The sequence below is a fragment of the Bos javanicus genome, chromosome 9, assembly GCF_032452875.1.
Source record: "Bos javanicus breed banteng chromosome 9, ARS-OSU_banteng_1.0, whole genome shotgun sequence".
Lineage (NCBI taxonomy): Eukaryota > Metazoa > Chordata > Mammalia > Artiodactyla > Bovidae > Bos > Bos javanicus.
Genome location: NC_083876.1, coordinates 70,354,919 through 70,380,411, shown reverse-complemented (window position 1 = coordinate 70,380,411; position 25,493 = coordinate 70,354,919). Strand labels below are relative to the sequence as shown.

The following is a 25,493-nucleotide window of genomic DNA, read 5'->3' as shown; positions in this document are numbered from 1 at the left end:
TTACTAGAAGAGAAAACATTATCAACTATGAAACTATGTGTGTGTTTTTTGCCACTTTATTTTTTTAATTGAAGAATAATTGTTTACAGAATTTTGTGGTTTTCTGTCACACATTATCAAGAATCAGCCACAGGTATACCCATGTCCCCTCCCTCCTGAACCTCCCTCCCACCCCCCTCCCCATCCCATCCTTCTAGATTGTCACAGAGTCCTTGTTTGAATTCCCTGAGTCATGCAGCAAATTTCCATTGGCTATCTATTTTACATATGGTAATGTAAATTTGCATGTTACTCTCTGTACACTTCTCACCCTCTCCCCTCCCACTCCGTGTCCATAGGTCTGTTCTCTGTCTGTTTCTTCATTGCTGCCCTGAAAATAAATTCATCAGTACCATCTTTCTAGATTCCATATATATGTGTCAGTATATGATATTTATATTTCTCTTTCTGACCTACTTCACTTTGTATAATAGACTCTAGGTTCGTCCACCTCATTAGAACTGACTCAAAATGTGTTCCTTTTCATGGCTGAGTAGTATTCCATTATATATGTACCACAGCTTCTTTATCCATTCATCTGTTGATGGATATCTAGGTTGCTTCTGTCTTCTAACTATTGTAAATAGTGCTGCAACGAACATTGGGGTACATGTGTCTTTTTCAGTTTTGGTCTCCTCAGGGTATATGCCTAGGAATGGGATTGCTGGGTCATATGGTGGTTTTATTCCTTGTTTTTTAAGGAATCTCCATACCTTCTTGCATAGTGGCTGTATCAATTTACATTCCCACCAGCAATGCAAGAAGGTTCCCTTTTCTCCACACACTCTCCAGCATTTATTGTTTGTAGACTTTTTAATGATGGCCATTCTGACTGGTGTGAGGTGGTATCCCATTGTAGTTTTGATTTGCATTTCTCTAATAATGAGCAACGTTGAGCATCTTTTTATGTGTAAAAATATGGAACACTTCATGAATTTGCGTGTCATCCTTGTGCAGGGGCCGTGCTAATCTTTGTATCATTCCAATTTTAGTATATGTGCTGCTGAAGTGAGCACATCTATGTTGTTTTTTAACCTGCCTCAAGAAGTTTTGTTTCTGTGGATAGGTGTGCAGTGAATCTTTACAATTATTGTGAGAATATTTCATTTCTTTCCCTACTATATTTCAGTATATTTGAATTATATTAGTGAATATATGTTAATCCTATATAGTGAATATATATTCGTTCTGAAACCTAAAAAATGAAGAAAAAGAAGAAAGAGAATGTTTTATGACTTGTAAATACTCAGAAGAATTTGGGGGGCTTTAGGAGCCTTTATATTCAAGGCTGACTATAGAGTCAGTGAGTTTCTGAAACTTGGTTGATGCATTATTTTGATCTAAGAACAGTCTAGATATACTCTGCCTCTAGACTTTCTCACCTGGATGTCTAGATAGCATCTCAGAGCTGCTTCTTCCCTGGCCTTTCCCATCTCAGTAAATGGCACCTCCTGGTAGCTTCTGTCAAAAATTAGGGGTCATCCTTTTTTCTTCTCCTTCCTTCATCCCACATATAAAACCTGTCTTTAGGTCTATTGGTGCTTCCTCCATACTAAATCTAAAACCTGCCTACCTCCCTTCAGTTTTATCACCATCACTCAAGATTGAACCTGTGGGACCACTGCTTGATTCCTGTCTTCTGACCATGGCTCTTCTTTCTTCTCTTCATTTTTACATGGCAGCCTCAGTAACACACATACACACACTCTCTCTCTCACACGCACACATATGCACACATAGGCACATATATACATATTTGCACATCAATCAAAATATGGCACTTGCTGCTAAAGGCTCAAATGACTGTATAAGCTTAGTATTAAATTTGAGCTCCCTATATTGATTTGTAAAGCATCGTAACCTTTGGGGCATCAGCTGATCCCTGCTGACTTCATTTTTCTGTTTTGGGCACTAGAGTTCAGTCATACTGGCATTTATTTGCTTCACCAAACTGGACAAACCTTGCCCCTGCCTCTTCCCCTTCTTTCCAACAGCTGCTATCTCTTCCTGGACCTACTTCCTCCACACTTTTCATTGGCTGGCTCCTAAATGTAGTTTATTTCTCAAAATAAGTCTCATTGTCTCAGTGGTGACTTTTCTGATGCCTCAACTCCAGGCTTTCCAATCCATCTCTAGAATCTCTGTTTTATTTTCCTATAAGCACTTATTGTCAAAATATTTTTGGTTATATTATTATTTAAGCTCAAAAATTGTTTATTCTGCAACTACACTATCAGTTTGATGATGATAGGGACTTTGTCCTGTAGTCTATACTGTACAGTCATGTGCTCTCAGCCCTACCACAGGGACTGAAGAGTAGCCACCATGCAATAAAATATGTGTTGGAAAAAAGGAGAAGGAAGGAAGGGAGGGAGGGAGGAGGAAAGACAGGAAAGAAGGAGCGTTCTTTTCAAAATTTATTCCTTGCATCAACTAGTCATTGGAGAAGGAAATGGCAACTCACTCCAGTATTCTTGTCTAGAAAATCCCATGGACAGAGGAGCCTGGTCAGCTACAGTCCAGGGGGCTGCAAAGAGTCTGACACAACTGTGCGAGTTGACAAACTGGTCATAGAGAGTTAAGAGAAGCCATCTAAAAATTTTTTTAAGTTAATATGATGAAATAGGTTGAAAGTAAAAATATGTCAGTGGTAAAATCTGTAATTCTTTTTTTCGTTGAAGTCTATTCTTAGAGATCAAGTCAAAGTTTTAATTTTACACTTTATCTGATAATTCTATAATGATAGCAAAGTATTAAGTTTCTCTCCATGAAAACTAAAATGAGGTGATTGGCTGTGGGAGAAAAATCAGGATGTGTATTTTCAGAAGGTAGCACTTAAAGAACAACCAAATTGCTCCAGTGGCCCCTCCCTGGAAAGCAAGCTTACAGGGCTCCTGTTTTGATATTCTGGCAGCTACTTAACAGATCACTTCTTAGAACTAGAGTCTCAGTTTTATCTGAAGTGGTTCCTAGAAGGCAGTCCCCTTCTGTTTTGACATTCCTCTCAAATTTTCAAGATTAACAAAGAAATAACTTATTAAAATCAGCTTATACTGAAATCTGAAGATTATATTTATATAGTTTGTTTATAGGGTTTTATGGTTTTTTAGGATCAAAGATTCCCTTGAACACAAAATATCTATTATACTATCAGTATTATTAAAGCACCATAACGCTTATTACAGAAATGGATATTACAAACAGAAATGTTTGAAGTAACAAGGCTTTTGTGATTTAGAAAAAGAAGAAAAACTATAAGCACCTGTTGAAGAAAATGATGACAGATGGTCACATTTTTCTCAAGGTTTCCCCTGCAGCTGTGCTTACATTCAGTTCCCCAGGCCGAACTGGGGTTTATTCATATCTTTTATTACACCCGTAAGAATTTTCACTTCATCCTGTTTAACACAGCCACAGTCAAAGCTCTATGCTGTTAAAGAGATTTTATTCAAGAGAGAAAGACTGACAATGAGTGAGGACCAATTTCACATCTGTGTAATCATGTTTTTTAATAAGAGTTTGTAGCCATCCTGTGGATTATCAAGGCTAGCGTTTTGGGTATGTTATCTTAGTTTGTAGGTGGCAGTCATTACTCTGGCTGTCATGCAAAATGATAATGCCAACTTCTGCTGATATTGGCTTCACTTTACTATTGCCACATAGCATTTTGAAATCTCAGTAATATGCTTCATTTATTTCAGAGCATAACCTGTGCCTAAGGAAAAATATCCCATGAGAGTATGTTTCAGGAGTAATATTTTTATGATACAACTGCAGATGTATTTTATTGACAAAGTCTAATTATCAAAGCAGATTTTCAAGGGTAAAGCTAATATTTTATGTTTAAAAAGTATAAACAAGGTTAATATATGATTCATATAATAATCTTTGATAAAAACAAAAAATAAAGCCTCAATGATAATTCATATTGAAACTTATCTTTATGCAGATATTTGAGTTCAAATATGACTGAAATCCACATAAAATCATTTATCTAGGAAAATATTACTTTCACATTTCACTTTACAGAATATTAGAAATGAATAAGTAGAAAGAAGAATGACTTTTGCATAACAGCTTTTATATATTACATAATTAAAACATTACATATTTTTATTCTTAAATGCTTAAAAATCTCTATAGAATCATGATTCTCTGAATTGTCTTCAATCCTCCTGCTCTCATAAAGTCAATTTTTAGTGATTAACCAGAGCATACCTTTATTTATCAGTATTTTATGTTATATTTATAATTTGTAAATATATTTAATACATATATCATGCAATGAGACTTTTACACTGGCTGTGATTTTTATAATCAGACCGTGATAATAAGAGTGTACTGTGATCAGTATTCCTGCTTTTACCTTAAAAGTCCTGGAATATCAAGCACTATAGCAAGATGGCTAAGGAATGGCCTTCACCGTGGATGGACAGTGAAGCTACATCTGGCCCCCTTTGCTAAATGGATGAGGAGTGAGAGGGAGGAGAGCCATTTGTTTCTAATCCTAAAAGTGAAAATCAAATAGTAAAAATGATCTGGAAAACTTCCTTAAATATCCTGTAAGTACTATACTATCTGATTTTGTGAAGATAAATTTCTAGGTCATGTTGCTGCTGCTGCTGCTGCTGCTGCTAAGTCGCTTCAGTCGTGTCTGACTGTGCGACCCCATAGACGGCAGCCCACCAGGCTCCCCGTCCCTGGGATTCTCCAAGCAAGATCACTGGAGTGGGTTGCCATTTCCTTCTCCAATGCATGAAAGGAAAAGTAAAAGTAAAGTCGCTCAGTCTTACCCAACTCTTAGCTACCCTGTGGACTGCAGCCTACCAGGCTCCTTCGTCCATGGGATTTTCCAGGCCAGAGTACTGGAGTGGGGTGCCATTGCCTTCTCCACTAGGTCATGTTATCAGTATTCAAATTCTTATTTGAATGTTATTCTATGTTTTGCTGTCATTCTCCATTTTTTCCCCTAGAAGATGATAGTAACAAAGTAAGTATTCTATTTAATTACCCACTTGAAAACATTTATCCCTTTGTTAAACTGTCAGGAAACCCTTGAACTCACTAAAGTTTTTTTTTTTTTTTTTTGGTTTAGCCAATTTGAAGGACCCATTCTCAAGATTGTTCTCTTAGTGACTCGCTTTCTTTTCCTCCTTCCTTCTTCCTTTTTTCCTCTCTTCTCTCCTTCCTCCCAGCTAGAATAATTGAAGGATAAGAAATTTGAGACCCAGGTTTTTTTTTTTGCCCTTTTGTCTCCTCTTGATTCATTTAATTGTACCTTTAAGGTTTGCCAGTATGTCATTCTTTTATTGTATAATATTGACATCATTGAGCCTGTGTTTAATTATAGTTCATATATTTTCTTAATATAGGCTGAAGGAAGAAGGTAGGAACTACTAGGGAATATTTTGCTCCTACTAAGTCAAATTATTCCTATACCACAAAGATATGAATATTAGAGGTTCATCAGTTCTTTTAGCTTCAAAATTACCCCCTCATTTAGGGGGTAATCAAAAGGAAGGGCAGGATGTTACTTTCAAAATTGCACATAATGTATTTAATGACTCCCCAATATGCAAGTCACTCCATTAGACACTGAGGACATAAATTAACATTAGAAAATATTCTAAAATAGGGTTTCTCTTTCTCAAATCTGTTTTTTTTTTAATTTCTTTAAAATAGGTAGGGAATACCCCCTAGTGTAAAAGGATTTCAATGAACTGTTGTATGCATAAACTCTTTTTCTAAATGTCGATGTCAGTTTGATAAGATTCATGTCTGTTTAAGGGCTAAAAGGTCACAACAGCCTTCCCAGATGTGTCTGCATCACAGATCATGCAGACCCAAACTCATTCTAGCATATGGTTAAATACATTCCACACCAGGTCTTAAACATATGTAAATATTATTAAGAACAAGTGGGAAAATAATCTATTGCTCCCCTCTTTTTGTTTCATTCACCATATAAACAACTTTTTTAAGGTGTAAATTTATAACTGGATTAGCAAGATTAAGTGTCTATTTCTAGGCAATTACCACTGGTTAGAGATACCAAGAGAATATTTCATGCAAAGATGGGGACAATAAAGGACAGAAACAGTATAGACCTAACAGAAGCAGAAGATATCCAGAAGAGGTGGCAAGAATACACAGAAGAATTATACAAAAGAGATTCTAATGACACAGATAACCACGATGGTGTGATCACTCACCTAGAGCCAGACATCCTGGAGTGTGAAATCAAGTGAGCCTTAGGAAGCATCACTACAAAAAAATCTAGTGGAAGTGATAGAATTCCAGCTGAGCTATTTCAAATCCTAAAAGATGATGTTGTCAAAGTGCTGTAATCAATATGCCAGCAAATTTGGAAAACTCAACAGTCACCACAGGATTAAAAAAGGTCAGTTTTCATTCCAATCCCAAAGAAAGGCAATGCCAAAAAATGTTCAAACTACTGCACAACTGCACTCATTTCACATGCTAGCAAAGTAATGCTCAAAATCCTTCAGGCTAAGTTTCAATAGTATGTGAACTGAGAACTTCCAGATGTTCAAGCTGGATTTTGAAAAGACAAAGGAACCAGAGATCAAATTGCCAACATCCACTGTATCAAAGAAAGAGCATGAGAATTCCATAAAAATATCTAGTGCTTCATTGACTAAGATAAAGCCTTTGACTCTGTGGATCACAACAAACTGGAAAATTCTTCAAGAGATGGGAATACTAGACCACCTTACCTGCCTCCTGAGAAACCTGTATGCAGGCCAAGAAGCAACAGTTAGAACCAGACCTGGAACTATGGGCTGGTTCAAAATTGGGAAAGGAGTACATCAAATACATAACTTATATGCAGAGCACATTATGCAAAATTGCAGGCTGGATGAAGCACAAGCTGGAATCAAGATTGCCAGGATAAATATCAATAACCTCATATATGCAGATGACACCACCCTTATGGCAGAAAGCAAAGAGGAACTAAAGAGCCTCAATGAGAGTGGAAGAGGAGAGTGAAAAACTGGTTTAAACTCAACATTCACAAAATGAAGACCATGGCATCTGGTCCCATCACTTCATGGCAAATAGATGGGAAAACAGTGGAAACAGTGTCAGACTTTATTTTCTTGGGCTCCAAAATCACTGCAGATGGTGACTGTGGCCATGAAATTAAAAAACGCTTACTCCTTGAAAGAAAAGCTATGACAAATGTAGACAGCAATTAAGCAGAGATGTTACTTTGCCAACAAAGGTCCATATAGGCAAAGCTATGATTTTTCCAGTAGTCATGTATGGATGTGAGAGTTGGACCATAAAGAAGGCTGAGTGCCAAAGAATTGATGCTTTTGAACTATGGTGTTGGAGAAGACTGTTGAGAGTCCCTTGGACTCCAAGGAGATCCAACTAGTCAATCCTAAAGGAAATTAGTCCTGAATATTCACTGGAAGGACCGATGCTGAAACTGAAGCTCCAATACTTTGGCCACCTAATGCAAAGAGCCTACTCGTTAGAAAAGACCCTGATACTGGGAAAGATTTGAAGACAGGAGGAGAAGGGGACAACAGAGGATGAGATGGTTGGATGGCATCACCAACTCAATGGAATGAGTTTTCGCAAGCTCCAGGAATTGGTGAAGGACAAGAAAGTCTGGCGTCCTGCCGTCCATGGGGTTGCAAAGAGTCAGACATGACTGGGTAACTGAACAACAGCAACCACAGTGGTTGAGAAGATAATGCTGTGCCTAGAATATATTGCATGCTACACAGGAATGGAAATAGAGGAATAAGAATTTGGAGAGGGAATGATCACTTCCAGTTGGAATGATTAGAGAAAACTTTGTAGAAGAATCATGAGTCTTGGAGAAAGGAAGCTTTTCAATGCAGTTGTTTCAATGGGTGGAGGTAGTGGTGAATATGTCAGTGAGGTGAAGACAGTAGGGGAGATAGAGAGGAAGAATATGAACAAAAGCAAAAGGCTGGGCAAAGGCAGAAAATTGTGTGTGTGTGTGTTCAGTTACTCTTACTCAGTCTTGTCTGACTCTTTGTGACCCTATGGACGGTAGCTTGCCAGGCTCCCCTATCCATGGGATTTTCCAGGAGGATGCTAGAATAGGTTGCCATTTCCTACTCCAGGTGATCTTCCTGACCCAGGGATCTAATCCAGGACTCCTGCATTGGCAGGCAGATTCTTCACTGCCAAGCCACCAAGATTTGAAGGGAATAATAAATAGATAATAGAAATTATGTGGTGAGATTAATGATAGACACCCTGGAAAACCAGGCTAAACTTTAGAGAAATTTGAATCTAAATTATAGAACTTAGTACTCTATACTGTTAAATAAAATGTAATGGCATGTTGAGAGTGATTTTCAAGGAAGAGCTTGACAAAAATATGGAGTAATAGAATCTGAACTTAGAAACTGAATGGAGCAGAGGTAAAGGTGGGTTATTTTTGAAAATGAGGAATCAATAGGACCAGGGATTATCTGTGGAGTTTTGAGTAATAAAGGAAGAAGTTAATAATACTGATTTTTGAATTTTGATTTTGAATTCACCTTATAGGTAAAAGGCGAATACAATTTTAATCTTACATTTGAAATGAAAGTAAAGAATTCTAAATAATGGTATCCAATGGACTTTTGGATATATGGTACTAAATAAGGGTGATGATTAGAAACTCTTGAAGAAGATGAGATTACCAAAGGATGAAATATGAAAACACAGTAGTGTAATGTCAAGGACAGAACTTTGATGACTTAGTTCAGGAATGGGAATAATAGAGACAAACTGTCAGAGGTGGACAACCAACGATGGACCCTTCTGAAAGTGAGGAGGTGGACATCCTTGCCTTATCCCAGGACTTTCTTGTTCCCATACTTAGTGGGGAAGAATTCAGTCTTTCATCATTAAGTATGATGTTATTAAGTTTGTATGCTTGCATGTTAAGTCGATTCAGTCTTGTCTGACTCTTTGCGACCTTGTGAACTGTAGCCCTTGGGGCTCCCCTGTCCATGAGATTCTCCAGGAAGGAGTACTGAAGTGGGTTGCCCTGCTCTCCTCCAGGGGATCTTTCTGACCCAGGGATCGAACCCACCTCTCTCATGTCTCCTGCTGGTAGGCGGGTTCTTTACCACTAGCGTGACCTGGGATGCCCTGAGGTTTTGTAGACTCTTCCCTCATAGCTTAGCTGTTAAAGAATCCTCCTGCAATGCAGGAGACCCCAGTTCGATTCCTGCATCAGGAAGATCTGCCAGAGAAGGGATAGGCTACCCACACCAGTATTCTTGGGCTTCCCTGGTGACTCAGCTGGTAAAGAATCCACCTGCAATATGGGAGACCTGGGTTCAATCCCTGGGTTGTGACGATCCCCAGAAGAAGGGAAAGGCTACCCACTCCAGAATCTGGCCTGGAGAATTCCATGGACGGTATAGTCCATTGGGTCGAAAAGTGTCAGACATGACTGAGTGACTTTTACTTTTACTTATAAGGTTGAGGAAATACCTTCTATTGCTAGTTTACTGAGAGATTTTACCATGGGTAAATGTTTCAAATAGGTTTATGTATTTATTGAGATCATTGCATGGTTTTTTTTTTTTAGACTTTGATATATTGAGTTGCATTGATATTTTCTAATATTGAACCAACTCTGAATGACCATAATACAGTATCCTTTTTTAAAAAAATATCACTATGTTCTACTTGCTGTTACATATTTTTAAGAAAACTTGCACTTTGGCCTATGAGAGGTCATGATCTTTGTTTTTTTTATAATGTCTTTGATTTTGGTATTAGGGTAAGTGAAGTGAAATGAAGTCGCTCAGTCATGTCTGACTCTTTTCGACCCCAGGGACTGTGGCCTACTACTCCTCCATCCGTGGGATTTTCCAGGCAAGAGTACTGGAGTGGGTTGCCATTTCCTTCTCCAGAGGATCTGCCTGACCCAGGGATCGAATCCAGGTCTCTCTCACTGTAGGCAGACTCTTTACTGTCTGAGCCACCAAAAAGTGAGTTAGGAAGTATTCCCTCCTCTTTTCTCTTCTGAAAGAGTTTGTGAAAGATTGATATTACCTCTTCCTAAAATATTTGGAGAAATTCCCAGTAAAATACATTTTGGCTTAGAATTTTCCTTGTAGGAAAGTTTTTACCCCTAGGTTAGACTATAGGCCATTGAGTGTCTTTTTTTTTTTTTTTAACATTTTAATATATTTATTTTTAGTTGAAGGATGATTGCTTTATAATATTGTATTGGTTTCTGCCATATATCAACACAAATTATCCTCCCTCTTGAATCTCCCTCCCACTTTGCACCCTATCCCACCCCTCTGCTGCTGCTAAGTTGCGTCAGTTGTGTCCAACTCTGTGCGACCCCACAGACGGCAGCCCAACAGGCTCCTCTGTCCCTGGGATTCTCCAGGCAAGAATACTGGAGTGGGTTGCCATTTCCTTCTCCAAGGCATGAAAGTGAAAAGTGAAAGTGAAGTCGCTCAGTCGTGTCCACCCCTCTAGGTTGTAACAGAGACTTGGTTTGAGTTCCCTGAGTCATACAGAAAATTTTCACTGGCTATTGGTTTTATGTAAGGCAGTACATATGTTTCCATGCTGCTCTCTTCATCGTCCCACCCTGTCCTTCCCCACAAGTCTGTTCTTTATGTCTTCATTGCTGCCCTGCAAACAGGTTCATCAGTACTATCTTTCTAGATTCTATATATATGCATTAGTATATGATATTTGTTTTTCTCTTTCTGGCTTACTTCACTCTGTATAATAAGCTCTAGGTTCATCCACCTCATTAGAACTGACTCAAATGTATTTCTTTTTATGGCTGAATAATGTTCCATTCTCTGTATGTACCACAGCTTCTTTATCCATTCATCTATCAGTGGACATCTAGGTTGCTTTCATGTCCTAGGTATTGTAAATAGTGCTGCAATGAACCTTGGGGTACATGCTCCTTTTTCAGTTATTGTTTTCTCAGGGTACACGCTGAGTAGTGGGGTTCTTGGAACATATGGTAGTCTTTTCCTAGTTTTTAAAAGAATCTCCATATTGTCCTCCATAGTGGTTATATCAATGTACATTCCCACCAATAGGGCAAAAGCAGTCCCTTTTCTCCATCCTCTCCAGCATTTATTGCTTGTAGATTTTGGATGGTGGCCGTTCTGACTGTGTGAGGTGATACCTCATTGTAGTTTTCATTTGCATTTCTCTAATAATGAGAAACGCTGAGCATCTTTTCATGTGTTAATTAGCCATCGTCTTTGGTGAAATTTCTGTTTAGGTCTTCTGCCCACTTTTTGATTGTGGCATTTGTTTTCCTGGTATTGAGTTGCATGAGCTGTTTGTATATTTTGGAAATTAATCCTTTGTCAGTTGTTTCGTTTGCTATGATTTCCTCCCATTCTGAGGGTTGTCTTTTCACCTTGTGCAGTTTCCTTTGCTGTGCAAAAGCGTCTAAGTTTAATGAGTTCCCATTTGTTTATTTTTGTTTTTATTTCCATTATTCTAGGAGGTGGGTCATAGAAGATCTTGCTGTGATTTATATCATAGGGTGTTCTGCCTATGTTTTCCTCTAAGAGTTTTATAGTTTCTGGTCATTAAGAGTATCTTTTATTAAAAATACATTTTTCTGGTTTGTGTTCTTCAAGTACTTTGTCTGTTTCTCACCTAAATTGTTCAAGCTTTTCCCATCAAAGTGTATATAAAATTATTAACCCTTTGATGTCTGTAGGATCTATTGTAATATTTCTGTTTCATGTCAGTTACTTTTTGCTTTCTGTTTGTTTCATCTCTTTGTTTTTTATTTCTCTTTTCCTGCTTTGAGATTGATTTTTATGATGCCATTAAGTGATATAATATTTAGAATAGACAGAAGGCAAGATGTAGCTCACATGTATATCATAACTGAAATTCTCTCAGTGAAGGGAAAAGTCTGATCAAAAGCTGAGGGCGGGAAAATGTTGGCATCTTATATAGAGAGGGTTTAGAATATTTGTTCTAGGAGATCTCCCAGGAATAGTAAGAGATTAGCTTGTGGGTTTTTAAGTAAGTAAACATGTACTGATAACACTATTTGGGTAATTAAGGTGTACTCTGATCAAATCTGAAGATATGTCTCCAAACAGACCCGAAAAATTGAAAAATGAGGAAAAAAAATTGTAATGGAATTACAGTGGTGATTAGGCTATTTCACATTTCAACCTTATATAAAGAAAGCTCAGTACCGAAGAATTGATGCTTTTGAACTGTGGTGCTGGAGAAGACTCTTGAGAGTCCCTTGGACTACAAGGAAATCCAACCAGTCAATCCTAAAGGAAATCAGTCCTGAATATTCACTGGAAGAACTGATGCTGAAGCTGAAACTCCAATACTTTGGCCACCTGACATGAAGAACTGACTCATTGGAAAAGACCCTGATGCTGGGAAAGATTGAAGGCAGAACGAGAAGGGGACACCAGAGGATGAGATGGCTGGATGGCATCACCGACGCGATGGACATGAATTTGAGTAGGCTCTGGGAGTTGGTGATGGACAGGGAAGCCTGGCATGCTGCATGCAGTCCATGGGGTTGCAGAGAGTCAGACATGACTGAATGACTGAACTGACTGAACTGTATGTTTCAACCTTAGTTTTATTCAAACCCACTTATGTTTTCCCTTAGTGAGGTTGAAGATACCAACTTCTTTTGGACAAACACACTTTTCCAGACGTGTATAACTTTGACATAATTGACAGCCGTCTTTTCTGAACATTGAACACTCAGTGGTTCGATGAGTGCTCACAGTGCAGATGAGCTCAAGGGACTTTCAGCAAGACCTGAATGAGCTTTCTCCCCCTTTCTCATAGTTCAGTTCTCCTTTACTTTTCGCTTTTCTTCTTTTCACAGCTATTTCTCATAGTTAAGTTATCTGAAAAACCAGAAAAAGTGGAATAACTGAAAAGAATTGGTTTTGGTGAGTGGAAATAAAACAAATGGAAAATTGGCAAGCCAGCTGGGTATTTTGTGGTACTAAGGCTTTGGAAACATATTTGCAAAACTCAGATAATTATTCTACTCTTTGAACTGATTGCATTTTGTATTGTATTCTGTTTGTTTGCAAAAACCATGATTGCTTCAATCATGTAATGTAATGTGAGCTTGGTGTAAAGACAGTCAGTTTATCTAAATCTCTCATCCACAGGCATTGTTATTTCATTTATATACTGAAAATCTATGTGATCAAAAGTGAGAAAAGCATGGTTATCATTGGAATATTTCATTTGAATTGCTTTCACAATTACAGCTGGTTCTCAGAGTACATTTTTGACAGACCCTGACTTTAGCAGTAGAAAAAGTAACACTTTATATGAAAAAATACTTGATGTATATAGTTCTGTAGGCAGAAGTATTTAAACTAACCCATCCTTTTTCAGCAGTGGCCACTGTGGTGTAGAATAGTGAAGGAGGCTCAGACCAAACTGCCTGAGCTGCAGCACTGGCTTTACCACTTACTACCTGTATGATTCTGGCCTAGCTGCTTACTTGTTTGTGCTTCAGTGAAACAGGAACATCATTTTGTCTCATAGCCTTGATATGAAGATTAAATGAGCTAATACATGTAATATGCTTAATCTGGTGCATAGAATGTACTCAGTATGTTGTCATTGTTATCAGAGTGAAGTTAGTTAGGGTCTGTGCATCACCAATAATGTGAGATTTGAACAATGTCAGGATGTGGTACCCTGAATGTCAAGCTTACATACACTAGATAGCTACCTTAGAAAAGTGCTAGGAATAAAAACGCCAAATGCCATCCATTTGAGAATGACCATTTCTTGTTCTTTTTTTTTTTTTTCACTCTTAAACGTTTAAGTGTATAATTACCAAGAACAAGGACATTCTCTTACATAACCATGATAATTGATGTTAGGTCATTTAACATTGTTATAATACTATTATCCATATCCTAGAGTATGACAATTATAGACAACTTAAAGTTTTTCTCTTGTACAACAGTATTTTCTCTGTCAAGCATGCAATCATTTCTTCAAATGTAATTTTAGTGTTAGTAAAACTAGTTGTAATTTTATTTCAGCATGTATATTCTAAATCAATTCTTTGTGATTTATCAGACATAAAATACCATTATATGCTGAAAAACCAGTATAATTATGGCAAATTTTATATCTTCTATAAGTAATAAGAATGAACAACATGATTTTTATAACTCTTAACATAGAAAGCCAGTGGTAAAAAGCATAGAGAATATTTTGGGGAAAAACTACTCTAATTGCAAAAGAGGGAAGAAGATTGGCATTGAGTGAGCTCTAACTATGGTTGGCATTTTTTCCCTTATATACTATTTCATGTATTTATCTTTCAAAATTCATACAAAAAGTATGTATTATCTCAATTTTATTTTATTTCCTTTTTTAAAGATTTTATTAGTGTGGACAATTTTTAAAGTCTTTATTGAATTTGTTACAATATTACTTCTGTTTTATGTTTTATTTTTATTTGGTCACGAGGCATGAGGGATCTTAGCTCCTCCACCGGGGATCGAACCCATACCCCTTGCACTGGAAGGTGAAGTCTTAACCACTGGACCATCAAGGAAGTCCCTATCTCAATTTTATTAATGCTAGAACAAAAGTTCCGAGTTCGATTTCAACAATTCGTTGACATTTTTGGAGTAGAACTAGGGGGCTCAGATCCTAATTATCTGATTCAAAGCCTATGCGATTTCCATTGCATCTGTGTGCTTCTAAGAAGTGATCTTACAGCATTGAACTAGTTTAGTATGAGAATTATAGCTGAACCATCAAAACAAAACATCTCTAGTTTTTCAGTATCTTGTAATTCAACTAGAGTAATTTCTTTCCATATTATCCCACTGCATTTCATTTTAATAAATGTATGTCATTAAAGCTCATACTAAAAAACCCTATAACCTTAGCCTGAGTCTCCTTGCTTTTAGAAGTGCAGAAGGTAAGCACCGTAAAATGTAATAGTGGAAAAAGTGCTGGTACCGGGCCTGGTCCTGGTTTTACTATGAACTAGTTATTCATTTCACTTTGGAGCAAGTCATTTCCCTGTGTTGAAGTTCTTTTCATCTGTAGAAGGAGGAAAAAGTACTCAGTGATTACTCATTCCAGCTCTTTCAATACTCTCTGTTGTAAATCCACACTGCCTTTTCCTGAAGGGCCAGAAGTTCAAATATGGATTTGTTTCCTAGGGAACTGTCCCTAGGGAGAATACTCCAGCCCCTTGGAAATTCCCAGGACTTAAAAAATGACTGTAAATACAGGATTTTGTAATGAGCAAACCAGAATTATTTTTCAACGTTATATGTATATGCTCTTAATCTAAATTCTTTTCACTCTGAATTTAGAATAGCTGGATTTTCCTTTTTCATATTTTCCACAGGATTATTTTACAAATGCAAACAGAGAATTGAGAAAAGATGCTCAGCAAGATTACCACCTAGAATATGCCATGGAAAATAGTACACACACAGTAATTGAATTTACCAGAGAACTGCATACGTGTGACATAAATGACAAGAGTATATCGGTAAGAAGTCTATCAGTAAATGCATGCATGAACAGATTGTACATTTACAATTGGGAAATACTTTGCAGAATAAAAAAGAACAAGTATTTAAAAATAACCCTTAGCAACAAAGTCACATAATCTTTTGGGAATATTTTTGAATTCTCCTTAGAAGCCATGGATTGGGGTGGGGGGGACCACCTATGACTATAAACTTCAATAAAGGCAGTTTTTGTGTGAATCTAAAACTTGGAAGAGTTGCTTAAAGTATGTGTGATTTTATCTATAAAAGATTATAGCTTCTTTATAAAGTTTGAAAATAAGCAACTGATAAAGGTTGGAAGAAATCATATTACATAAGAGAGAATTATGATACTAAATACTAGGCTATAATTCATCTGAATTGTTACTGATTCACTTTTGTGAATTTCTAAAGTCAAGATGAATAGTAGACTGATGAAAATTGCCTGTCAGCATGTTATACAAGATTTGTTATTGTCAGGCATCATGCAAAAATTAACATCTTTGTGCATATGCAAATTAAATATTTAGAGGATCTATAATTCATGTGGTACTTTGAAACTTGCCATGAATTTCTGAAACCAATTTCATTTTGTATAGACCAACAAGATTACCTTTTTTTTTATTGTAATTCATAGCTTTAAAAATGGAAATGTAAAAATCTGAGGCAATTTTGATTAACATTCTGCATAAAGAGTAAAAGAGGAAGAAAAATGTGTGCAACAACAAGGACCACTTTTATGTAATATACAGTGCTCTTATACTTTAACTGTAATAATAATTATAGTCATTTGACTTATTAAGAAATAATATAACTTTTAAAATGAATAGCTTTTGTTTTGTTGTTTATTTTCTTTTTTTAAAATAAATTTATTTATTTTAATTGGAGGCTAATTACTTTACAATATTGTATTGGTTTTGCCATACATCGACATGAATCTGCCACGGGTGTACACATGTTCCCCATCCTGACCCCCCTCCCACCTCCGTCCCCATACCATCCCTCTGGGTCATCCCAGTGCACCAGCCCCGAGCATCCTGTATCATGCATCAAACCTGGACTGGCGATTCATTTCACGTATGATAATATACATGTTTCAATGCCATTCTCTCCAATCATCCCACCCTCGCCCTCTCCCACAAAGTCCAAAAGACTGTTCTATACCTCTGTGTCTCTTTTGCTGTCTCATATAAGGTTATCGTTACCATGTTATTTATTTGCAATGTTCTCATTATAAAGATCTGACAAAGGCATCTTTATGTGTGGGGGACTAAACTATTTTTTATATCCCAGCACACCCTCCCCGCTGCCCCACCACCCTTTGGGCAACCAGTTTCACCTGACAGCACTTTTCCTAGTTGGAATGCCTCAGTCCCTTGAAAATTCCCAGAGTTCATGAAATGATTACACCTAGATTCTACGATAATAAACAACCCAGAATCAGAAGTTCCTCTTGCATTTCCACTTTCCCTAAATTCATACATGTGACGGGGCTAGAGTCTAGGAAAAATCTATTGTGAAAATTAAAATCTTGACCTGGGAAGTCATTTTAACTTTCATTATATTTATTTGTTTTCTTTAAAATGTTCCATAGCATTGAAACAGGTTTTAATTATCCTAAACTCCTGCTACTTAACAAGAGTAATTACCTGGTAACTACTAGTTTGTTTTCAGTGTTTGGAGTTTTTGCATGACAATGATTTACTGTTGCTATCAGCATGAAAGGATAACTACTAAGTCACTTGTCCTTCATTCTATTGGGTTGACCACAAAGTTCACCTGGGTTTTTCTGTTAACAATTTACTATAAACCCAAACAAATTTTTTGACCAACCCAATGTTTTGGAACATATTATCTTGCAAATATAACATATATATCATATAACATATATAAAACATATATCTTGCATAATATCTTCCAAAATATGTTTTGGAATATTTTATCTTGGAGAGATGATTTCTTTCAAAAAAGAACTCATCTATTTGGATTTTTAAGACTTAATCAAATTAACACAATTATGTGAGAGACCATATTGAGACCCTGAATGTCAGGCTCTTTTCTTTGCTTCTGCCTCCTGCTTTAAGTAGCATTCATTAAACTCAATTCAATGGTAAGGAAAGTGCTGTCATGAGACATAACCCTACCCATTTCTGTTCACCAGGAGAGCACGGTAAGGGTGATCTGGGCCTACCACCATGAAGATGTGGGAGAAGCAGGTCCCAAGTACCATGAATCCAATCGTGGTACCAAGAGTCTGCGGTTACTGAATCCTGAGAAAACCAGTATGTTGTCTACAGCCATACCATACTTTGACCTGGTCAATCAAGACGTAAGTTTTTTTGTTTTCAGGTTTTTATGATTCTAGGGATGGGTTTATTGAAACCGTATAATAGTTTTGTTTCGTTTTTTTTACTTAAATTATTGTTTTTAATAGAATGTCAAGCCAATATGACTTTTGTCCCCTTCTCCTTTTTATTTATTTATTTTTAAGACAGGTTTCCATCCCAAACAAAGGTACAACATACTGGTGCCAAATGTTTAAGATTCCTATGCTCCAGGAAAAGCATCATGTCATAAAGGTATGTGATTCACTCACAAGCTAAACTTAATTTGTATGAATGGAGGAGAAATTGTTCTTAAAATGAAAATAATAAATTTATAGAAATGATTTTCAGTTATTCAAAAGTTACTTAGAGAGCAAGAAATCGGCTTATCTGAATCACCCACTGTCCTAAAAGTCGCTGAATTTAGCAAGAAACTTGGGTTGTAGCTAGTATTTTATGTTTTGTCTCCTATTTTTATATGCTTAAAGGTTAAAGTTTTGGGATGCATTTGTACACCTCTGGTTATTTCTGAGGTAACAGTTCAACAATTAGAATTTTTGGAATTACAATTTAAAATAATATATTTGTATATCAATAAATTCTATCCAGGAAGTTTACATTTCCCACAAATATTGTTTCATAATATCTGCTTTAGTGATATTTGGCAAAACTAATACAATTATGTAAAGTTTAAAAATAAAATAAAATTTAAAAAAATACTGCATATTTTCATAAAAGTAATTGTTACAGTATTTTTTTTGAAAATAGGAAAATGAGAAAATTGTAGTGAATTTCTACAGTATTGAAAAACACAGAATTGGGTAATAAAGCTAATTTGCCTGTGGCATCTAATTCTTATCTAATTCTCACTTCCTTCAGGGATAGGTCTCCCAAAACTTACATCTAGTTAGTGAATGAATAGGTATTTTTAAAAACTTAGAGGTCCTTGGCTCTGTGCTAGGAATTGTTGGGAAATTCCATAGAGGTTGAATGTATGATCCATGCTCTCAAAGAACCTACAGTGAGATTGTGGGAGATGTGGACAAGACACAAGAAGGAATAAGATAGAATTACATAATGTACACAAAATACTGCAGACAGTCAGAAGGCCAGCTACTGCTGACTTTTTGTCGTCCCCTAGACTATGTGAACTCTAGGAGTCGGTGATGGACAGGGAGGCCTGGCGTGCTGCAATTCATGGGGTCGCAGAGTTGGACACAACTGAGCGACTGAACTGAACTGAGACTATGTGGTAAAGCAGTGTAGATACAAGAAAGGGAGAAGCTTCTAGATTCTAGAATCTAGAAGGAAACATGCAGGTTTAAAGAGCTCTTATATGGTCTCTTTATGTAGTCTCAAGTAAGTCACTCTGGGGTAATAATGCTGCCTGTCCTTGTTTCCTCATCCGTGAAAAGGCAGTCAGTCATTCCATTTTTCCTGCCAACCTCAAAGCATTCTGGCAGAGATGGAAACATTGAGCACGTTCTATAAAGTGATTTAAATTTGTTAATTTCTAATATATTTCTCCAGTGGCACAAATCTGCCTTTTGTTTATAGAATGACTCATAACTACTTAGAGAGGCAAGAGGAGTAGGTTGGAGAATGATTATTGAATTAAATAAGTAGTCCTAAATATTTGTAGGATATTTTTACCATCAAATTTACCAACAGTGTGACTGTGGATGAGTCATTCACCTCCATGCAGTGTTAGTTTCTGTTTTTTGCTTGTGAAAGGAGAATGCAGATTCTAGTCTTATATGCTAAATATTAATAGTGCCTGAGTCCTTCCCTTAAACCAATAAACAGCCTTTCTCAGAAAAGAGAATGTTATGCATGCTGTGTGTCACTCTAGAAAATTGAACTGGAACCTGGCTTAAAGGTCAAGTATAAAACTATTGGTTAAGCATATGTTTCACAAAACAGGTCCTTGATTCATTTTTCAGCAAATATTAATTGATAGGATGTGAAGTTCTTAACCACTTACATAAATGCATTTTTTTCTTGTTTTTATTAATGCTAATAATTAAGTTGAATGAAATAAAAACAACCGTCTACACTTAAGGGATGGCAGTATATGTTCTGACCCTCTGTGTAGGGTATTTGCTTGGTACTTCATCTGAGAATTCTTAGTTTTCCCATTACAAGCATATTATAGTAATGCTCAGATATGTGTGCATCTATTATCTAAGGATATGCTTAGAATTAAGTACTTTTGGGTTCACATTGCTGTTTCAAAAGTATAAAGAGGAATCTCAGTGACTTGAAAGACTTTGGAAATCTTTTTTTTTTTTCATGTTTGAAGATCTGTAAGAGGACAAAAATTCTTTACCCTGAACAAGAGGGGTTTTGAGTGAGGGAGGGTAGCAGATTGGTGAGCAGAGCTTATACAAACTTTTGTGGTTGCAGGGCAGAAAGTTGGTGACTAAAATTTAAACTCAATTACTTCTCATGAATGGGGCTCCCTTGTTGCCTTAGTGGTAAAAAGTCTGCCTGCCAATGCAGCAGATGCATGTTTGATCCCTGGGTTGGGAAGATCCCCTTCAGGAGGAAATGGCAACTGGATTATTCTTGCCGGAAAATCTCATGGACAGAGGAGCCTGGTCGGCTATAGTCCATAGGGTCACAAAGAGTCGGACATGACTTAGCAACTGAACAACACACACAAAAAATTATTTGCTACTAAAAGTATGAAATAATAAGGTAAGTTATTTGTAAAATTATAAAATAAGAAAGGAAAATAACAATCTACAGGAAAGATTGGGTTATTATATAAATTATTGATGGTTCCAGTTCACTTGTGATTCCATTTTACTGATTTATATTTTGATGATAGCAAACAAAGTTGAAAATTATGACTTGAAAAAATGTTGATGTTGTCTGATGCATATACAGAGATTGTGAAAAAAAAATTCTTGGTAAATTATATTAAAACCACACTTCTCATAGGAGATCATCTCTGTGATTCCTTCTTGAGATTCACCCTCCAGCTCATCTCTTCATATTTAAGCATGACCCTATTTGAGCTTTGCCAAATAGGTGACATTACCCCGTATTTAAAATTTTTTAGAGGAAGTGATTCTTTCCATTCTCTTTTGTTGTTGTTCAGTCGGTCAGTCATGTTCAACTCTGCGACCCCATGGATGCATCATGTCAGGCTTCCCTGTCCTTCACTATCTCCCACTCCCGGAGCTTGCTCAAACATGTCCATTGAGTCGGTGATGCCATCCAACAATCTCATCCTCTTGTTGTCCCCTCCTCATCCTGCCTCTTCTCTCTTTAGTCGGTATAATATCATTATCACAATTAATAATTGGATATACTCTGCTAGATGCTGGGGCTATCAGTTTTTTTGAGGAGCTTTTCGTGTCAGTGGATTCTCCCCATAAACTAAACTCCTCATTCATCTGTTTAAATCTGATGTCTTAATCAATTTAATAAATAGTTGTTGATGGCTTATTGTGTTAAAGAGGAGGAAAAAGAAAATCATCCAGGTTGAATCATCATCCTTAGTCATCTCCCCTTAAAGGAGATGTCTCCCTAGTAGGAAGGCAGTAGGTGGGTTCTGCATTTGGATGGGCCAGATTTGAATCCTTCTTTCCATTAGTCATTGAACAGCAGGAAAGTTATTCATCAGGTACGTAAAACTCAGTTTCACGATTTAAATAGAAATAGTGCTTTCCTAATGGTATTGTTTAGAATAAAGATTAAATGACAGGCTTAAAAAAATTTTATTAGCACTTGCTACAGTATCTAATACAGAGGACTCTTAATAAATTCAATTTCTATTATCAGTCTATGTATTTTCAGTTTTGCTCTCCAAACAACTTTTCATTGAAAACTGCTATTTTTGTCTGACGGCCCAGAAAAGGAAGAGCGTCATGCTAGAAGGTTGACTATTGCTGAGTTTTAAGAGAGGATTTCTTTTACTAGTTGTGTGATCATGGGCAAATTATTTACTGTCCTGTACCTCAGTTTTCTCATCTGGAGAAATGGACATACTAGTTCTCTAAGAGAGCTGTTATGACCATTAATCAAAGGAGTTTAATATTTGTAATTTAGAACAGTGCCTGGCACACAGCATTTGTTAAATAAAGTAGCTAAATAAAATTATGTTGATCACTAGTGATACACAGTTGCTAATCTGTTGAACATCTTGTTAGGTTTCTGGGTTCCTGTGGGATTCCAAACCAGCCAACCTTTTCCAGACAGAATTCTAAATAAAACCTGGATTGTCACTTATTTCATTTAGGCAGGCCACTCAGAACTTTCTGCTCTGGAAAAATTGAAATTGAGTGAAAAAAGCACTCTTATCTCTCTCTTCTTCAGCGGTAGACACAAGGAGGGAAATCCTATGCTTTCTACTTGCTACTGGACAGCATATCTTTTATTGCCATTAAATTAGAAGCTGCTGCTCTTTTCCGTTGGTGGCATTCATAAATCTGTGTGGTTTAATTTGGGGGAATGTTTCCTGGGATAAGGAAATCTAAGCACGATTGACACTGAATACCCATGAAATGTCCTTGAACCCAGAGTACTGTATACCCATGAAATGTCACTCAAAAATCAATTTTCCTATGCTAGACACACAGCATGAAACCGTGACTTTATACACGATATTAAATGAACACTGCTGCCCATTTTCCCCATCACATTCATTCCTTCTTCTTTCTTAAATGAAAGGACACCATCAAATGGAAAAATTTAGCATTAACACATTCTGAAACATCAAGTGTGATAGCGGGTCTCTATTTCTGAAAATGTGTAAGACTTCAAAGCTAAATTTAGTAAAATGTGGGAATTCTCAGTGTCAAACTACATAATTTGACAACTGTTAGAGTGCTTTCTTCTCAGTCTACTTCCTTTTGTTCCCCCTGAAATGATATTTCAAAATATATTTTAACTGGTATGATTTTTCCCCCTGATAGAAATAGCATTTTGGTTTGTCATCAGGATGCTTTTACATGGACTCCATGCTTTAGTTCTCATTCTTTCACTGTGTGTTTACCTTCTGTTTCACTTTATTCTGTGGCAGACTAGTAGGTATTTATTATTGACCATTGACCGAACAATTGTTTGTATTTTCATCCATTTTCATTCCAACTCCATAGTACTTGTTCAGGTTTTCTGTTTCCCCTTTATCTTTTACTAATTTAACCATATTTCCTAAAGGCAAGCTTTGGCTTTTCAGATAGATTTATTTAGTATGTTGAAAAAAATTAATTTTAAAAGTATGCTTTGTGTAAAAATACTTTGCATTCCTCTTAAATAGTTTGCAACACTGTATTTGGTTATTTGGCTCAAACGGTAAAGCGTCTGCCTACAATGCAGGAGACCAGGGTTCAATCCTTGGGTTGGGATGATCTCCTGGAGAAGGAAATGGCAACCCACTCCAGTATCTTGCCTGGAAAATCCCCTGGACGGAGGAGTCTGGTGGGTTACAGTCCATGGGGTCGCAAAGAGTCGGACATGACTGAGTGACTTCACTTTCACTTTCCTTTCACTTTTCTTAACATCAGTGTATTACCATTGACATCTGTGAATTTTATCACGATTGACAAGACAGATGATTTTTGACCTTCTGGGAAAAAAAGATCATGTGGTAAAATCATAAGAATCCTCTTCTTTGGGATTTTGTCATCCAAAATTTACAAATACCAAAATAATTTTACCTTTATATCCAAATATATCTGAAATGTTATATATCTTTTATCTACCAGAGAAGAGTTGAAAGTACTTGGGTGTTTACTGTAACAGTCTGAAACTATAACTTGGAACAGAAGTTGGTAGGAGCACCGCCCCTAACAATAATGAATTGACTCAAAGTAGCACATTTTAAAGATTGTTGACTTAGATTCTCAGTGTTGCCAAGTTCTTTCTAGATCCTCTTGGGTTACATAGACTACAAAAACACTGGAGATTGTCTAGCTACATGGGTGTTCTTAATAGCCACTAGAGTGGAGGTAATTGAATTCACTTTGAAAGCATGTCTTTTCATGGAAGTGATTTATTGCTAACTCTGTCACTAATTAGCTTTCTGACCCTAGAGAAAGTACTTAACCTCGCCCTGATCCTCAAATTCCTTGTCTATAAGATAAAGGGATTGGACCAGATGATTTCAATTGGCTCTTTTTTACTTCTAAGTATCTATGACTTGCTGAAAACTAAAACTGAAATCTGTGTGGGGGTTTGGATGCCCTGTGGTGTGACTTCCTGTTACGCCTGATTCTCACCATCCCTGAGCAGGTGCTCCAGGGTGAAAATGCTTAGGACCCCATTGCCTCCTTTGATGTTAAAAGTCCTCCTTAAAGTTAAAAGTCTCCTTCTTTAGTCCCTTGGTCATGGGCTCTCTTATTTTTTTTTTTAATTAATTTTTATTGGAGTACAGTTGCTTTACAATGTTGTGTTAGTTTCTACCGTATAGCAAAGTTAATCAGCTTTATATATATATATCCCCTCTATTTGGGATTTCCTTTCCATTTAAGTCACCATAGAGCACTGAGTTCCCTGAGCTATTCAGTAGGTTCTCATTAGTTGTCTATTTTATAGATAATAGCAGTAGTGTGTATATGTCAATCCCAACCTCCCAATTCACCCCACCCCTTTCCCTCCCACCCCTTAGTGTTCATACGCTTGTTCTCTTCATCTGTGTCTCTATTTCTGCTTTGCAAATGAGATCATCTATACCATTTTTCTAGATTCTACATATATACACTAATATATGATATTTGTTTTTCTCTTTCTGACTGACTTCTCTCAGTATAACAGCCTCAAAGTCCATCCACATCTCTAACTCTTAGCATATATTCTGAGGCCTAGGTTTCCATCTATAAAGAGGATAACAATAGTACTTGTCTCAAATGGTAGCTGTCATTACCAAATGAGACATTACATGTAGAGTTCTTACGTGCTTGGCATATATTAGGTAGCTCAGTAAATACTAGCTGTATTCCCAGTTTACTTTGGTTTTCAGATACCTCTAAATCTTGGAAATAATCCAAATAAAATAATTTAAATAAATAAACAATGAAATAAATCTACATATTGGGAATAATGTCCTTTTAAAAATAATAAGGATTGAAATTAAGAATGGCAGGGTGAGGAAGGCTCATAGGTTGGCACAGCGCCCACGATGGACTCTGGAGATAGGTAAGGGTTGTGTTCTAATTCAGTTTTTCATTAACTGAGTGATCCGGGCAAACTAAACTCTGTGTGCATCTTCAGTTGTGAGGCAGGAAAAATAATTTCCAGTAAAGATGAAATGATTACAAGTGAAAACACCTGTTCCATAATCGACTCATAATTGCTTGTTTTCTTCTCTTGATGGGGATTATAGAGATGGATGACTATAAATTCATCTAGTATTTTCTCATACTTAAAGTCAGGATTGCCCTGAAATCATGGTAGGCAGTAAGTCTCTATTTTATTTTGACGAAAAGATTCCTTGGGAATTAGATTTCATAGCTTGCTTCCATTATTCTAAACCAAATGAAATCTAAGCTAATTTCCTCCTGTTCTTGTCTTACTAAGGATAAAAACCAGCTGGTGACTAACCTCTGGGAAATATTCTTTTACATTCTTAGATCGC

The 25,493-nt window shown here is 36.7% G+C and overlaps 1 protein-coding gene and 1 non-coding gene across 3 annotated transcripts in view; one reads left to right on the top strand and one right to left on the bottom strand.

Annotated features, from left to right (window-relative positions):
- Positions 1-25,493, top strand: part of MOXD1 (monooxygenase DBH like 1) — a 97,439-nt gene that overhangs the window by 11,521 nt on the left and 60,425 nt on the right. For both annotated transcript variants that reach the window (XM_061428005.1, XM_061428004.1), the window contains exons 2-4: positions 15,437-15,583; positions 17,746-17,913; positions 18,080-18,163. In XM_061428005.1, the coding sequence (XP_061283989.1) occupies positions 15,437-15,583; positions 17,746-17,913; positions 18,080-18,163 (399 nt within the window). The remainder of the gene's footprint in view (positions 1-15,436; positions 15,584-17,745; positions 17,914-18,079; positions 18,164-25,493) is intronic.
- On the bottom strand, positions 952-1,055 carry LOC133254542 (U6 spliceosomal RNA). Its single transcript, XR_009738713.1, has one exon. It is a non-coding gene; the product is annotated as a U6 spliceosomal RNA (small nuclear RNA).